At 42.0% G+C, this 17,458-nt stretch overlaps 1 protein-coding gene across 2 annotated transcripts; it reads right to left on the bottom strand.

Moving 5' to 3' along the window:
* Window positions 1-4,409: 4,409 nt before the first annotated feature.
* On the bottom strand, window positions 4,410-17,452 carry CUNH5orf24 (chromosome unknown C5orf24 homolog). Of its 2 annotated transcripts, XM_026045751.1 has the most exons (3): window positions 17,444-17,452; window positions 8,594-9,023; window positions 4,410-6,656 (listed from the first exon to the last, which is right to left on the bottom strand). In XM_026045751.1, exons 2-3 carry the CDS (start codon window positions 9,018-9,020, stop codon window positions 6,616-6,618), a joined length of 468 nt encoding a protein of 155 aa, XP_025901536.1. In that variant the 5' UTR covers window positions 9,021-9,023; window positions 17,444-17,452; the 3' UTR covers window positions 4,410-6,615. The 2 variants fall into 2 exon arrangements, with proteins under 2 accessions (XP_025901536.1, XP_025901527.1); XM_026045742.1 differs by having other exon boundaries at window positions 4,438-9,023.
* Between the last annotated feature and the right edge of the window lie 6 nt (window positions 17,453-17,458).

Genomic DNA, 17,458 nt, shown 5'->3' on the forward strand with positions numbered 1-17,458 from the left:
GCCGAGCGGCCGCCCGGCTCGGCCGCGGCTGCCGCGGGGACGGCAGCGCCCAGCCAGGCCAGGGCCAGCGCCAGCCGCCACATCCCGCCGCGGTCGCCGGGACAACGGCCGCTTCCGCCGCGCCGCTTCCGCCGCGGACGTGCGCGGCTCCGCGCACTGGGCGGGAAAGGCTCCACTGCCGCCATCTTGTAGGGGCGGAGCTGCCGCCATCTTGTGGGGCGGGGCGGCGGCTGCGAGAAAACGCCTGCCTTAAATATAAATATAAATATAAATATAAATATAAATATAAATATAAATATAAATATAAATATAAATATAAATATAAATATAAAACTTTAGTCATTGCTGCGAGTTAGGGAGCAATTCTTCAAATTTGCCTGTCAGGAAAGTTCCAGGGACGGGCGGCTGCTTTTCCTGCCACTGCAGGGCACGGCGGTTCCGAATCGCGCCCCAGGCAGCGGCGGGAGTGGGGTAGCCAGGACAGTGCAGCCACCCTCACTGCAGGTGTGGGTGGAACAACGTCAGWAATGCCCTTTGGGTAGAAACATTGTCCCCATGGGAATATCGGGAAAATACCACAGGCGAGGCAGGAAAATAAAAAAATTAATTGGAGGCCTCAGTCACTACCAGTTACTAAAAACAATGTTTACAGACACAGGCCCTGAGGACACTATACTGGTACTAGCGCTATCCTAATAACCACCTGGTAATGTGGGGTCTTTCGTGCTCCTGGAGCATCAACTTTAGGGCTGATGTAAACCGATCCAGGTGCCACTGCCTGGCACCAAGGGCAGCGTCGCCCGCGGCCTTGGCGGGATGCCGCGAGGGGCTGTTTTTAAGGCACACTGGGTGATTCCCGCCCGGAGCTGGGTTTATTTTAGCATCGTGGCGCTGCTGCGGGCGCTTGCTGTGAGGAGCTCCGGGAGCAGCCGTGCAATTTTGTGACYTCCTAACTCGATGTCAAAGAAACCTAGACTCGTACAGACTGAACCACTTGCCGACTTGTTTTGACATCGGCCACGTTTTCAGTGGCCCCTCAAGTCTAAATTTAAACATCCAGACAGCCTGAAATAGGGGGTAAAAGCCATTTAACTACAACCATTTTTTGTTTTAATATCTAAAAAGAAAGCACAAGCTCTTCCACGTGAACATATCAACCACAGCTCCCAAGATGATAGGCAAGATAAATATTCTGGTATTTCTTTCTAGGAAAAAAATAGATCATTCTTGTCACAGCATTACTTACTTGCTGTCAGTCTAAAATTCAGGCTCGAGGGTGGACTAGTTGGACCATGTTGAGTATCACTACACTCCTTCAGCTGCTAGCGCCTTGCTCCCCTTTTAACTGTGTTCCTTGAAACTGTCAGCAACAAACAGGAGATCTGCATCTGTCAGGAGGTGAATGAGCATTACAAATTAGGCGAGGGGAATTACATATTATGTAAAAAGCAAGGCACTGTACATATAAATCCTTATAAATATGGATGTCAAAGGGCTTTATTACAGAAATGCGTTTTTTGGTTTTACTAGGGAACACTTATGCAACTATCCCTCCTCAGAATGCACATTCCTTTGCTTGCAAAAAATATCCTGCTCCAAGTCCAATTTGCATTTGTATTAATATAGGAGCCAGGATAGCCTAAGGATGTGACATAGGCAAGATGTGCACTTAAGAGAGAGAATATTTAATTAGACCTATTGATATGGACCCAGTGAAAACACTTGAAAGCAAATGCACGTAAGGAATCCAAGTTTGTACAGACTAGTCGGAGACAACTCCCCCATTCCAGCTGTATTTATCTTTTCAAATTTGGCCAAAGTGGCGTATTCAATTTTAAAACATTTTTTTCTTTCCATCTCCCAGGCACGGGCTGCGCGTGGTTCCCACTCTTGKCTCCTTGTCATCAGACTCCCAATTCTTTCCCCAACCAGAGCCCTGGATGGTGTTAGATTCCCAACACAAGTGATGATATTTCAAACCTTAAAAATAACACACAGTCTTCTGGCAACATACCCACATCTGAGACACTTCTGTGGATCTAATCCAAACAAATACTCTTCCTAGCTTAACAGAAAACAAAAGGTTTATAGAGCATTGCATTTTTTTGGTCACCATATAAAAGTAATGCACTAATGATGGAGATATTAACACCCTATAATTATAGATACTCGRGCTGTATCATACTAAGTTGCAACAAATGTACTTTCCCAGTAATTATATATTACTGACAAGGCAGAATAATTTATTACTATGCCTACTAGTTCTGTTACAAAAGTGTTTTCAGGGGCTCACATTTTTTTTTTAAATACCAAATGGCTGTTTTCAAAAAATGCCTACTAGGCTTTTTTTTTTTTTTTAATTATTATTATCTACTTAATCTGGGAGGCCTTGGAAAGAACTCTGTTAGGGAAGGGTATGAAATTTAACAGAGAGCAGGATTTAGTTTAAAATGAGCATTTTGTGGCAGCCATGAATAACCACCAGCGTTCAGTGGTCATTTGTGCGTCTTAGGTTTCAGCTGCTGATTTCCTTCAAAATTTCCAACGCACCAGGGAAGCTCCTTCAGGGGCCGCACACTCAGAACATGGTCTATAAATAAATAAAGGGATAAATAAATAAATAAAGGAATAAATAAATAAATGTGCTGGCRATAGCACAGAGACTAGGTGGATGAAAATGTGATTTAAGTGTTCATGTCCCAAGTCACAGGTTGAGGTTGGCCAGGCAAGGTTAACTTACATCTACATCTGGGATGCTTAAATTGGCAATCTTTGTGTTCTCTTGCATGGCTGCAGCTAAATATTTGTATTTAAAAATATGACCACTTTAAGCAGTAAATTCACATGTTAGCATTGTGCATATCACACAGGCCCACTCTAAATAATCAAATTCACACTAATTATTACCGTGATTTTTTTTTTTCACTAATTAGAACAAGCTTTTGTGGCATAAAAAAAGGAAAACATGAAAGGCGAGAAGATTTATCTGCCTCAGATCATTTCAACAACACTTAGCAATTCCGCAACTTTTTTTTCAACTTCAAAGTATTTTCACGTTGTTAACTAATGATTCCTTGCAGCGACGCTGCAAGATAAGCAGATAGTTTTGCCAGATTTGTCCTGACGTGAAAAACGAGCCTTGGCCGTTGCTGGGCCGCGCGGGGAGGCTGGGCGGGAGGCAGCTGCGAACGCGGGACCTTCTGGGCTGCCAATCCTGCAGGGTCAGGCCACTCCTCGCTCTTAATGTTAAACAATAAACACAGAGCCCTGGGCAGAGCCCTGATCAAAACAGCAAGGCGGCAGGCCCGCCAGGCAATCCTTTACTTAAAGCGTTGCAGCTTGAAGTGGTAACTGTCAAGAGTAATTTCCATTTGTCTTCGTAGGGAAAGAAACTGAGGACCCAGCATATTTAGCAGGTATAATTTCACACACATTAAGATATCCTAGAGACAGGTACTCCACAAAAGCTTAAGGAAACGCCAGTGCTGCTGCAGAGAAAGCCCCGGTGTCTCATCACGCAGATAAATAAAACTTCATTAGAACGGAGGACACTACTGCCGTAAAAACTCCTTGAAGATGTCCCCGCTAGCAGAGCTAATGCTCCAGCACTGCTGTAAGCCATGTCAAAAAGCTGTCAGTCTCAGGCTCTGGGCATGAATAAATCATGCAGCAGTTCTGTCACCTGAAACTCTGCACAATACTTTCCAATTTTATTGTTCATTATGTGGCAGAGAACACGGCAGCCTCACAAGGCAAGACTAAAGCAGCTTCCAGCCCCCTTGAAAACCCTGCATCATCCTATAAGTGACTTAATATCCATCATTTACGGCTTCCTTAAAACTAAGAAAATAAACCTTTTTTTCCCCCCTAAGAAACCACATCCAGGAACTAAGTGGATGTTGGACCAGAACGTGGCATACTGTGGTCCACTTTTAAAAATATCCAGTCATTCTTAAAGCCAAACATCCAGAACCACCAAAACAGTTGCTATCAATGCAACCTGACATCAGATAACTTCTTTTTTTTTGGGTAAAAAACACTTAAAGTCTGTACAGTAACTAAAATAGCATCTAAAATGATTCATACCTGTCCTTATTCAGGATCTTTGAAATATATGGCAGGGAAAAGGGGTGGTGCTGGCGAGCCAGGACGGAGCAGGGCTGGCAGCTCGCCATTTCATTTTCAATACACATTTTAATACATACATTTTCAATACACATTTTAAGACATAATTTAAAATATATCAAAAAAAAAAAGCGAGGGGGAAAAAGAGAGTTAGGTTTTAAAGTATTAACTTTATTAATAAATATACATCCATATGATGATGTAAATACAGATCATGAACACTACTCCATTCCCATACACATAATTGCACACGAGTAGCTCAAGTTCATGGACATAAAAACATACACAGTATCTAATCAGGCTTTTTACAGCAGAGGACAGGGTGCTGATACTAGTTATTTAACAGATTACTGTTTCCCCCAAAGTAAACCTGTGGAAAAGCAAACGGTGAAAGATTAAAGAATCACAAAGTGGTTCAATTCTGAGAATACAGATTTACCTATTTGAAAAAAAAATCATTAAGGAAAAAGGTCTAGTCTCTACAAGAATCATAAATATATTATAGCAGTGTTAAAATATATGCATTAAAATAGAGAAGAATAAACGTCTTTTGGGGTCAGAAATGAAGCCTAAAGTTTGCAGTACGATTATTATCAACTGTTTCAACTGTCACTCTAGGGATAGCATGAAACTTTTATTATACAAATGACAAAGAATAGCAGAGTCACAGCTAATGAAACCATCAGACAACAGACTTCACATCGCTCTGCCTTTTAAAGCTCTTCAAAAATGGGGGAGGGGGTAAATTCTCATCTGAATTACCCTGCATATTGCAGTTGCAAGGAACCCTTTGCACAGACACAGCACTTTTCACTGACAAAGCTTCTTTTTGTCCTGACTGAACTCCAAGATCTTTCGGATAAAATGAAAAWCTATTCATTCAGAACAGAAATCTTTAATGGCTCTCGATACACAGTTACTTTGATCCGTCTAAATTAAATCCAAGATATAAAGAACACTTCTTTAAATGACAAAGCTAACTGTTGATTTTAAAAATACTATCTTTTCTATCAAAGTTAGCCACTCCGATGGTATCTGTACTTTTTTTCTGTCAAAATATGGTGCTAGCATCTTGAATAAGTCCAGTGCAAGACTTTATAGTAGCAAAATTATTTGGTTTTAAAGTTTAAGTAAATTTAATCAGAAATTGAATARTAGTTACTATATGTATATTAAACAGTGAACTTGTATAGTATCATTAAGGAATAATAGCAAGCTAATACATTTATGTTTAAATAACACATGTTAGAAACTTGATAATTAAAAGAACTTATTAAAAACAACCTTGACATGTAGATCATCTTCCGAACAGTGTTAATACACAACAGTGATCCTAGCTTATGAAGAGCTGAATTATGATACGTAATATAAAATAAGCAATTTACCTTACAAGAATCTTTATGCAGTGGGAAGGAAAAGGCCAGTTCTCCCATTGGTAGTAACAAAGTTTAGGCAATAACATGCTCTTTCAGTGTTTGTCATGGAAAGACAGTGTTAAAAAAGCACAATGTATTCTGCAGATTATATATATAGGCAAAGCAAAAGTATTTGAAACTTCCATTCATATTTCACTTTGAATCTTTTACCTTTTTTCTTCCCCTCCCAGCATGGCATCAGTAAACTCTCGTCAAATATAGGATGAAGCCGAAGCAGGAAATGCCCTGCGGGGCATTCTGGCCTTCTCGCCGAGTCCGGGGTGCCAAACAACCCACCAGAGACTCTCCGAGCACTTTCCTGCTCTGTGCTCATCCTCTCCCAATTGACAGCGTTAATTGTTTTTACTGGGATTATATTTCATCTGACATTATTAATAAACACTGCAACGAAGAGAAACTGCTTAGGTGATTTCGTTATTTCATCAGCATACTTGAATACAAAACTTATTATACTAGCAGAACATTAATACATCTGCATCATCTCCTGACACACAGCACAGCACCATTGAGTAGATGCACAAGTGAGAAGGAAACGGGAGCAAACGGGACCCGCGGGAGGAGGTAAGAAGCGGAGTTTCTCCAAGGTACAGTGGTGACATGCAACACGTTCCTTGCCAGCGAGCTGGGGCGCTCCTGTCGTTACTACATTCAGCTGAAGAGGACTGCTTGCCAGCTGAGTTCAGGAAAGAGCTTAAAGCAGTCTTTGTTGAAAAATCATCCGATTAAAAACAGCCAATACAATACAGATCCTGAGGGTGAATTAATCCACGTCAACGTTTGCGTGTGTCAGAAGTCGCATCGTTCTCAGAAAGATTGCTAAATTTCATACTTGCGAGTTTCTTGAGGAACAGAGCAGCTAACTGGATTTCATAGCTTCAGCATGAGGAAACTATATTTTAGTAGCAGTTTAGCTGCCGTTAGTTTATATATTGACTTAGGAGCCATCCAGTACAGTTGAGGTTCATTGTCTTAGTTGCCAGTGCATACAAAGTCCCCCCAAAACAATTCAACACACCTATTGTAAAGTACAGCATAAAGTCCAGCTCATTATGTGTTAGGCATCACTGGAACACCTGAAGGCTTGCTGCTTTTTTCCTGATAAAAAAGGTATGAAACATCACATCTGTTTCTCAACTTGTCATCACTGAAATCAAGAGTTCTCATCAAAATGACAGCAGGCCAGAAAAGCATTTATGTTAACAAAAATTATCAATACTGTTAACTCACTCAGCACAAGCTCTAAATAACCCAAAATATTTCCGCTCCCCAGAATTTGAAGACTTTATATGCCCCCCATATCTGAAGTTACAAATTTATCATAAATTTATATTAGCCTTAAAGCAACTTAAATTTATTCTTTCTTGCAGATGTAAGAAGCTTTAATACCAGTAAAATAAATTTAGAACAAACAACATGTCACACTGAGGATTTTTTGAAATATAAAGTATGTGCACGTTACACACACACGCTCTCACACTCCCACACTCAAAAAACACACCCAGCTGAAAAATGGAACATTTCTTTTGGAAGCAGGGAAGGTTTTAGTTTGAGTCAAGAAAGGTATTTATAGTTAACCAACAACGTATTTTTTCAACTCGCATGCATAGGTGAATTCCTATGAACTGCTTTATATCTGGGGTCTAGCAGTGCAGTAAACTGCATCCTGTTTGCACCAGCTATACAGTTCGCTTTTATAAATCGTGAAAACGGTGTCCTTTGGTAGATATATAAGCTTCCATAACTTAAATATAGTATAAGTGTCAAACAATGAGATAACTGTACTTCTAGGAATATCTGGCAAAACTAAGTCKGAAAACTTGGCAACAGTGTCTATTTAAAAATTTTAATTTGTAAACATTATAGATTAATACTTTAAAAGCTATTAAACAGCTGCCAGCTAAGCACAGACTTTAAAGGCAAAAAACAGTGTAAATAGCTATTTACATATTTAAGAACATACTGTTTAATATTAACCAAGTATGTAACTAGAATGGACAGTACTTATTTCTTATAAAATATTTCAGATTTCAAGGAATTATTTCTGGTTTGGTAGGTGTGCTATTAGGCATTTTAAAATCACACAGCAGAATCTTATAACAGCATAAAGAAAAGAAGAGCCATCATCTAAAGGCAAATTAGCTTGTATTAATAAGGCGCTGTGAAGCTGTAATGTGCTATACAAACGCTAAGTTTCATTTAATATTTTCAAAAATATTTTTGGAATATCAGTTGAAATTGATTTAATGCTACAGCTCTAGAAATAAGAGCCACCTGAAACCAGCACTTCAAAAAAGGTTCTTAGAAGTTTCTAAGTATCCATTTGAGGTCTGTATAAGCTCCTGCAGAAGTGGAAAATGTATCTTGCTTTCTATTCTTTCCTAATAAAAGCACAGAGGCTCTCAGAATTTTGCAGTTGCTCCTAGTCTAACAGTCATGAATCTTCTTTTTATTTTTTTTTGCCTTGATCAAGTAGGACCTTTTCAGTTAAGTTCTTTATTGGGGCATATGCCACACCATGAACCAATGGCTAGCTAATTCTATCCTGATTTCAATTACTTAATGCATAACCACAGAGCTAGATTTACCAGATAGTGAATGTAAAATTGAGGACATTATTGAAGCATTACTTAAAAGCATACACACCAAGGCATATGWGTCATTTTGGATTTTCTTATAAATTATGATTTAAAGGAAAAAAATATATATCTTTATAGCAGTGTCCTCGCAATGCTGCTTTTAAAAGTTAGTGAACTGCACTCATAGGCTATGGCATTATTTGAATAAAAATAAAATTTAGAGAGTCATAATTCTGCAAACACTACAATAAAATGCAAGAAACATGCCAAAATTCAGAGTAAAGCGGATTAGTAAGGAATTACTAATTCTTTTCATTCATTCATTAGGCTGTTTGATTTTGCCACTGGTTTCACCAGGGCCATGTACTCCTCTGTTATGCACCATAGGGTAGGGAAAAGCTGCACTGCCACAAGTATAACTTAGATTTGCAAGCCGTGAGAGAGCTTTAATGCTACCTGGAGGTCTGCCTGGGCTGACTTTGTATCCCGCTGCTTTAGTTGTACCCAAGGGTCTGCCTGGACTTGTCTTAAATCCAGCTGCTTTGGTGGTCCCCAGGGGTCGACCTGTGCTGGTTCGGTACCCTGCTGATTTTGTGGTCCCTGATGGCCTCCCACGTTTGCCAGAACGGTTGAGGTTTTTCTTTTTCTTCAGTTCATCTTTTGTCTCTATATTCCTGCCACTTGTGGTCTGCAAGTGGGACTCACTGAGCGCGTCTTGTCTCTGGCAGGCGATGGGCTTGTGGGCGACCGCGTGGCCGTACTTGCTCTGCTGGCTGGCATACAAGTCAAACTGCTCAGCGGCTCTCACGCTGTCCTCGTTAAGGCAAGAGCTCTTGCCGGTCCCACAGAAAGCTGCATTGCCGCTGGCTACTGGGTGCATCATTTTCTACCAAAAACAAGAGAGACAGATATATGTATCAATGGATAATAATGCTGCAGCCTGCTACAAGAAAGAATCTCTCAGGAGCTACGTCTATTTGTTTAGTCATCTACTTTGACTATTCTTAGCAGTCTTGATGTCAGTAAATTAGCTTTTTAGATAAAAGTGAGCTTTCATTTGAGGATTTGCACTGCAACCTTTCCAGCATTAAAAGTGACTATCTAAAACAGTATTATTCAGACACACAAATTAGGGAAGAAGTGCATTAAATAAATTAACAGCAGCATCTCAGCAACCAAGAAAACATTTGTTCAACCACTATGATTTGAAAACCTTTCTAACTCAATCTCATCTAAGTTTTAGCTGTTCTAGCTTCAAGATTAACTTATCATATGTGCACCAAAGAAAATACAATATAAGCCCCTTGAATTAGCCCTTTGAAGATTTTTTACTGCAGCAAATTACTAAAATACAATCACTTTTGTTGCTTCTTTGGAAATTATGTAAGTAACATAATAATAATGTAAGAGTGCCAAAGTTTGGGAAAGCAGAGGAATAAAGTTATCCCACTAAAACACAAAATATGCCAACCTACAAACTTCTACATTACTGTCCCATTTAGAAGAGCAGGTGCAGATTGATGATTGATGATACCAATTCAGGGGTAAGAAGCTAACATGACCTGTACAGATGCATATGTCAAAAACACTGCAAAACAAGTGTGACTGATGTCAGTAACAGTTTTACAGAACCTGCATTTTTTTTTCATAAGCTGAAACAACTTCATTTGTGCTGGATGAGCTGATGTCCTGCTGCTAGAAACCACGTAAGGCCACAGTCTTCATCACAAACAACTCTCTCTGCATCAGCTGGTTACGCTTAAGTCTGTTAAACCAAATCACTTCTGCAAGTCTATGGGGGCAGAATCTCACACAAAAAGATACACTACTGCTATTCTAAATCTTCTGTAGTATTAACAATTCTAAACATGCACTGTATACACACTGATTCAGAGGGCAAAAATACACTCAAAAAGCAACAGGAGGGCATTTTTACCCATTCAACTCTACTGACTCTACAATTTAAATATGCTGAAAATACCGTTTAAAACAGTAACATTTAACCATGCCGAAGACAAGCAATCCAAAGAGCATCTGGCACTTCTGGAACATTTCTGTGCCTTAGAGTTATGCTTAGTAGGCCAAGTAGCTGTTTTTGTGGAAAATTTCTCTAGTAGATAAGGCCTAGAAAACTTACTGTATTTTTTCAAAAATAGAACTGAAATAAATTCAGCAACCTACAGCTGAATTCTATAGCAACCAAAGTTAAATTCTACCATTGACTACTGATTTTATTTGAAAAATATGAATGCTTCCTCCTAGTCAGAGAGAAATAATACACAAGAAACAGTTCATTTACCCAGGAGTACATCACAGTTCCCTTTTCTTCTATTTATAATGACTACATTTCCTGTTTGAACACTCATTTTATCTTGTAAAATGCACATATCACAGTGTATACATTACACGTGTGCAAATATACAAATATGATTTTACATCAAATATTGAAATGATGATGGTGATACAGCTTAAGTATTGCATGGTTCTAGCAGAGCTTAGRTAAGTACAACTGGTTTGTTGAATGGGGTCACGGTGGAACAAATGTGAAGCTCCTGCTATTGCAGATGTCCGCTAGGAAGCGAAACAACTGAAAATAAAGAGCAGTCCTGCACTTAGCAAAAACAAAGCAAGCTGCAGACCAAGCGAGCAAACAGCCTTTTTGTTTGCACAGTCATAGRGAAGAAAAAAAGCTTAGAAAAAAAGCTTAATGTTTTCTGCACTAAACAGTCAAAAAAATCTTCCATTTTAGAAAGTGTTATCTTCCTTTAACCCCGCTAGAAGAGGCCCACGATATTAAAAAGAAAAAAAAAGGCTGAAATTGTTTCACGAGCTTAATTGCAAACATAAGGGTGCTSATTATGACCTTTACTGACAGGAGTCTCAATCTGGTGAAGAGCCACTGCTCTGTTTGCCTTCACCCTGAAGGACACTCAGGGTGCTTAGGGACCTTCTCTTCCTGGATCCTGGCTGCGGCCCCGGGAAGCAGCTCCAGCCCCATGTCCGCGAAGCAGGATCAGCTCTGCCGCTCCGGAGGGCGGTGCACAGATCCACTCCCAGCCCACTCCTGTTTACCTTCAGCATTCTTACACTCTGCTTTTCCTCCTCGTTACAGGCCTGGGGATTTTTAGCACAGATTCCAATCATTCCTCTTTCCTGGGGAGAGCTATTGCAGGTAGTGCTCAGGCCACTGCAACAGACTCAGCATTTGGCATTCCATCATTAGTTGCATGTGTCTGTAGGTACATCCATGAAATTTTCTATTACCCATAGTCTGTATTCTATAATTCAACGTTAGACATTCCTTAGARAGATTTTACGCTAAGCTACAATTTTGTCCTTAAATACACTATCATGGAGATTTCCAGCACAATTTTAGTTCACTCACATTACGGTGGGGAATAAAAGAATGTCATGTGCACACAGCACGACTCTATCTGCAAAGTGGAGGCAAGTTTCTTGGCAGCGGGATGTACAGGATAAACAGGAACTTGAATAAAATGCAAAGCTATCCAAGTTTAAAAATCACACTCTAGCTCGATTGCATAGCCAAACATATGCAACTTGGTGTGCAAGCATTCTTAAATAAAACTGGCCAGAAAAGTTTCCAGTGAAATAGAACTGACTTGTTTTAAACACGTAAATGTGTATATAGAAGGTATTTGCAATAGTTTACTTAAATCATTTTTTTAAACTGGATGCCTCTGTGTACARAAATAACTCAGATGAGACACTGTAGTAATAAAAGTCCTATTTCACAAAGATTTTTTTTGCTGGAAAGTGACTGCAGCGGTGTTTCCATTTGGATACTTTTTTATTCAGTAATTATTATTATCTTACAAATGCTGGAGCAGAAGGGAGACAATTGGATAAAGTAACTTTGGAGAAATGGAAACAACATTAGAGATTCCCACCCAAAGGAGGACAGAAGCTCCACTGCTGCAGGAAATAAAGAAACAAACGGGCCCATCTGTGTGGGATCTGTAACACTTTGGTGCTGGGGGGTACCCRGACACAGTAAACCCTTTACTGTACACCTCTTTTAATGTACACCTCTACCGCCATTTTTAAGAACCTGCACGGTAAATCTGTTTTCGTGGTAGTAAGGTGAGATTTAAAATTCTATTTTGTTTAGATGACTACTACTGCTCTGTCAATCCAGAATATACAGAGCTGCCATTAACATTTTTGCTTCTCAAAATCAATCTTGATCTCGCTTGTTGGCTTCTACTGGAGAAAAAGAAATGGAAATCACATTTAGGCAAAACAGACGCAGAAAGAAAGTTAAGAAATTTGACCTGACTAAAAGCCACCCAGTAATTTATAGATTTTTGGGTGGACAGAGAAAGTGCTTCCTGGTATCATTAATTATAGAGCAATATATTGCCCAACTCTAGCTTACAGCTACTTAGACATGTTTTACTGGTATGGCCCAGCTCTCTAAAACTATGCAAACAAACAAACAAACAAACCCCAAAAAGCAAACAAAAAATCATGTCTTGTTCATGGCACAAGATTTTAAGAACCAAACTCATCAAAATACACTGCATAAAAAAATCCTCTTGGGCTGTCTCTGCATGATGGTGCCTTTGATAACATTTGCCAGACATGGTGCCCTTGGCCTCCTACACGGGTAGGATTTAGCCGTCAGTGCAGACGAGACAAACGCATTCAAAAGCAGAGAAAAGGGGCGAGCCCACTGGAAACAGGCTCCCAGGCACTGAATATTTTATACAGAGTACTGAACCTGTGACCCACAGACTGCATTAAACAGAATAATCAATCCCAGAATATGAAGTGGGAAGTTGCTCTGGGCTCACCCACGCCAGCTTAATTTTTTTGTACTATGGCACAGTGAGCACCACTTCAGCTCCACGAGCTGCAGCACCGAGAGGCCAAGCACAGACTTGYGGCAAGTGCTTTTGAATTCTGGCACAACACGCTTTGAATCAAAGTCTTTGAACAAAAACTGGAAGCACATCTGTGTTACAGCTTTTCAAATGATGAATACCAGGAAAGGTAACCCTACTGCCAGGGAGGAACAATCTGCTTAGGAAAAGATGTTTTAATGAGAGCTAGTACATAAGTAACACCCATTTTTCCCCTGTATTTTTTTTTCATGGCAGAGCTAGCGACGCTTTCAACCATATTGACAGGGCCGCAGAAAACTGTTTACCGGAGTATTTTCATCCTGTCATTCAACCTTGCTTACAGCAAATATATATGATGTAGTATATAGAAACATAAGTAGCTACAAATATTATTTCTATATTAATACTTTCACTGTCACTTCTACTAATTAAAATACTTGCAGTGAGGGACAGGACCAGCTCTGTTCGAGGTCTTTGCATAAGGAATGCTCTGTGTGGCTCACAACGGTGGGCACGGACCATGGGCCCTCGAGAATACCGAAGGGTTTGGGCTTTTTGCAGGGGAGGTTTAAGAAGCAGCAACTCGGTTGTTTCACCTTTAAAGGCCAAAGATTGTAACACAGATATCATTATTGGGTTTGTTTTCCCCTTTTAGAATTGTGGGTGTGATAAACACTTTGATCACTCAATTTATAAAATAAACTGCATCTCCTAAAACATTTTTTCAAGTGTTCATTTCAGTCAGCTCCTTTTCTACATGTTAATTCTTGTTAAAGCCTTGCTTCATTTTTAAAAACCCATAACTGCTTGTTTTCTCAATGCTGCACTTTATCTTGAAATTTCCCATAAATATAAATATTTAAAAACACTTAATATGAATCCTGCCTTCAGTGCCACAATATACATAACATTTAAACCTATATTTGAAATATGATCTACTTCTGAAGCTAGATAACCAGTTTCTCCAAAACGCGCTTACGAAACACTCCTTAAAGTTAAAACTGATTGCATAATTTTTTTCCTCATAATTTGACACAAGGTAAAACATAATTCTAAAAGCTAACATATAAAAAACAATTTCTTACTTGCTATAGCAACTGCAATAATGACAGGAGAGTGCAAATAGAAGCGATAACATATAATTTTGAAAATAGTTTCTTCCTCAATTATTCTTAGCACAAAAAGACTAAGAAATGAAGAATTCCCTGAGCCACACAATAAATTACAATTGTAATCCTCTTCCTGCTGACCCAAGGTCAATGTTTTCACTTAATTGTGAAGAATGGCAAAGACAGTGAAGCTGGGGTGGCAGAGGTTATGGCTGGAGATGGCAATCACCTTTCATTCCTCCTTCCCAGGCGTGCCAGGGGAAAGGGGAGCCTTCCCTTGCCAAGGCAGTGCAGTTCCCTCTCCCACTCCTTACTCAGGAGCGAGAATCTGGAGGAGTTTGTGCAGCTCTGGGAGCTCCAGTCTCTTTTCCAGCCACATGATCTGAGATCCAAAGGGTTATGCACACGCACCCAGGATGCGCTCCCTTTTCTATATGTTGTATGTTTGCTATCTTTTCTCTCTATATTATGTGGACTTGAGGGCAGTGCCGGGCCCCAGTTTCTGCTCCAGCTCCGTACACCGAGAGGAGCAGCCCTGCCAAAGGGAATTACTAGACAGTCTGGGTGCGAGCCTGGCCAGGGATTTAGTTAGTGGGTAGGCTGGGCAGCACTGAGTTAGGTGGTTTTATTTGCCCCAGGGTGAAGGGATTAACCAACTTATCAAACGTGAATTTTTCTTAATGGACCACTCCAGATGTTCTACTGTGCAGTAGGCAGAAGCCTCTCCTTTCCACTCTCATTTCAAAACTGATGATACCTAGCACTGAGAAAAAKAACTCAGAGAAACCTGTAGAAACAGTGGTCACCAAACCTTGAACATCAGCTCTGGATCTAGGACAGAGACCACTTCCGTGCTGACTTTACCCATCTCAAAATACATCTAATACAACCACAGAACGATGTTGAGGAACACAACACATTAAAAGGCTTCAATATCTTCACAAAAACAAGGATCATGTCAGCCACCTAATTAGCTGTGCGCCTCCAATGACCCTGACACAGTTGTCAGGACAGTTTCACCATCAATATAAACTGCTCCGAATTGCCGGYGTTACTGAACGGGATAATCTTGCCCTTTCCTCTTCATCCACATTCCCTCTCTTTGTGCCAACACTACTGGGCAAATGCAGGACGAGCCCAAACCTGGAACCTGACCCCACTGCAAAGTAACCTAACAAGAAAGAAAAAGCAAGACTTTGCTAGCAAAGCAGGAAAAACAGGGACACGCATTTTCCTGAGAGCACAGACACAGACTGAGGTTCTAGGTCAGCCTAAACTGCTCTACTTAGGAGCTGCCAACTGTCCCATTGTCCCCTGGTCTCAGAAAACTAATGAGACCTCAAAAATAAAGATGTCTTTTTGACATCTCACTGAACTCAAGGAGGGTATTTGCAGCACAGGGAATGGGGCTGCGGAGAAACCCACTAGCAGGAGCTGGGCAGCACAGATCAAGGCATCACCAGGTGAGAGAGACTTGGTTTCCTGTTGCAATCTGCTGCAGCATCAGACCAGCTTAAAAAATAAGATAGTGAAACGGCACCCCGATTATTCTGTGGTTCTATAATTACCAAACTTCAAGGCGATCCAAATATGGGTATGAATGACAGAGCAGGTAGAGGGAGATCTTTATATATATATAAAAGAAAAAAAAAGGATTACTGGTGTGTGTGAAGCTGTSCCTTCATCTCAAAGCAGTATTCCCAGGTAAACAGGAACAGACCTCACCGTAGCCTAGAACAGCTCAGGGGAGGAGGAGATGCTCCTTCATCTCGCTGGGTGTTCTCAGCCACTGCTTTTCTCCCCAGGGAACAGCCCTCGCAGTACTCTAGAACAACAGCTCTGTGAGGTGGGAGATGCTCCTTCATCTCTGTGGGTGTTCTCATCTCCCCTCTCCTGTCTCCCTAACCAACCTCCTCCCGCAGGAGGATTTGAAAGCATCAAGAGAGACATCAAATATCCATCAAGTCTGTTCCCAGCTCTTGGCTGCTGTCTGAGTTCTTGGTGTGCTCTTCTATGGCGTTTCTCTGGGACAGAATTGGCATGGGGGCTCCAGACCCCTATCAACACACCCAAACACACCCACTGCCACGTACTTAGGCTAGAATACAGGAAGACATGAAGTCCACCTGTTGAATCCAGTGTCATTGGACAAATATGCAGGATTTTTTGTTTAAAGTGGCATCTAAAATTTGAAGAATGCAAAGGAAAGAGTCGCAGCAGAAAATTATATTTCAAGATTGGAAAAGAATCCATCATTTAAGAAATACATTAGCCTAGAATTCAATTCCTCCTTTCATTTTGAAAAAAAAAAAAGGAATAAAAAAGGAGGAAAAATTAAGAAAAATTACTTGGCTCAAACTGTTACTTTCTCAAGAGAGACAACCTAGAGACAGCTGCAAATTGATGTGCAACTATTCACTAATTAACTCTCCTAGGAGGATTACACGGCAATAAGCATGCGCTCAACTATTTCTAAGCATCCACGGGAACATGCACCATTTACATACATGGTGCATACGTTGGGCGTACTAACCCGCGGGCACAAAACAAGAACGCCAGGGGCATGTGGCATTCAGATGCCCCGAAACGCGGGAGATGTGAAGGAAGACATGAACTAATCACGTATATTAAGGCAAGGCACTCCAAGGAAATGTAAACACGGGCCGCTGACACCCATTTAAACTCCACACACCAGCGGAGCCGTGCTGTAGGCAGGAAGCAGCGAGCAGAGGCTCTGCGCGCTGCCCAGGCCGCAGGTGAGCGGCCAGACAAAGGGGGCCGTGCGGGGGCCTGGGGGTGCGTGGGGCCGCCCGCCCACGACAGCGGCACGAGCGGAGCGGCCTCCGGCGGGGCGCAGGGCCGGGCACGGAGCGGCCGCCGGCGCCGCAGGGCAGGGCGCAGGTGCCCTCGCTGCCGCGGGCCTGGCTCAGGGCTCTCCCTGCCCGGGACACTTCCCGAGGGGGAACGGTCTTTGCCCCGGGGCCGCCGCGAGGCCCTGTCCGGGTTGGCGGCCCCGCGCGGGGCACTGTCCGGGTCGGACCCCCCGCCCGGGCTACACACGGCCCCGGTTAGCGGCCCCGCTCCGTCCCGGGTGTGGCCCCCGCCCCGGACACCCCAGCGGCACGGCGAGGAGGAGTGCGGTGACGAAGGCCCTGCTTCTACCCACCCCCCGCAGCCGCGGGGAGCCCCCGCTCCGCCGCCGCAGCGCGGGGAGGGGAGGCCAAGGCCTCTCCCGGGCCCGCGGCCTTCGCCCCGCTCCCCTCCCCCGCCGCCGGCCGCGTCTCCATCTTGCCGCGGCGCTGAGGGGCGCAGCCCCGGCCCGCACCTACCTGCACGGATCGGCC

The sequence above is a fragment of the Nothoprocta perdicaria genome, unplaced genomic scaffold (assembly GCF_003342845.1).
Source record: "Nothoprocta perdicaria isolate Ctin4 unplaced genomic scaffold, notPer1 scaffold_107, whole genome shotgun sequence".
Classification (NCBI taxonomy): Eukaryota; Metazoa; Chordata; class Aves; order Tinamiformes; family Tinamidae; genus Nothoprocta; species Nothoprocta perdicaria.

Excerpts from the sequence above, each read along its gene's own strand:
- CUNH5orf24 (XM_026045742.1), bottom strand. The coding sequence starts at position 9,020 with ATGATGCACCCAGTAGCCAGCGGCAATGCAGCTTTCTGTGGGACCGGC.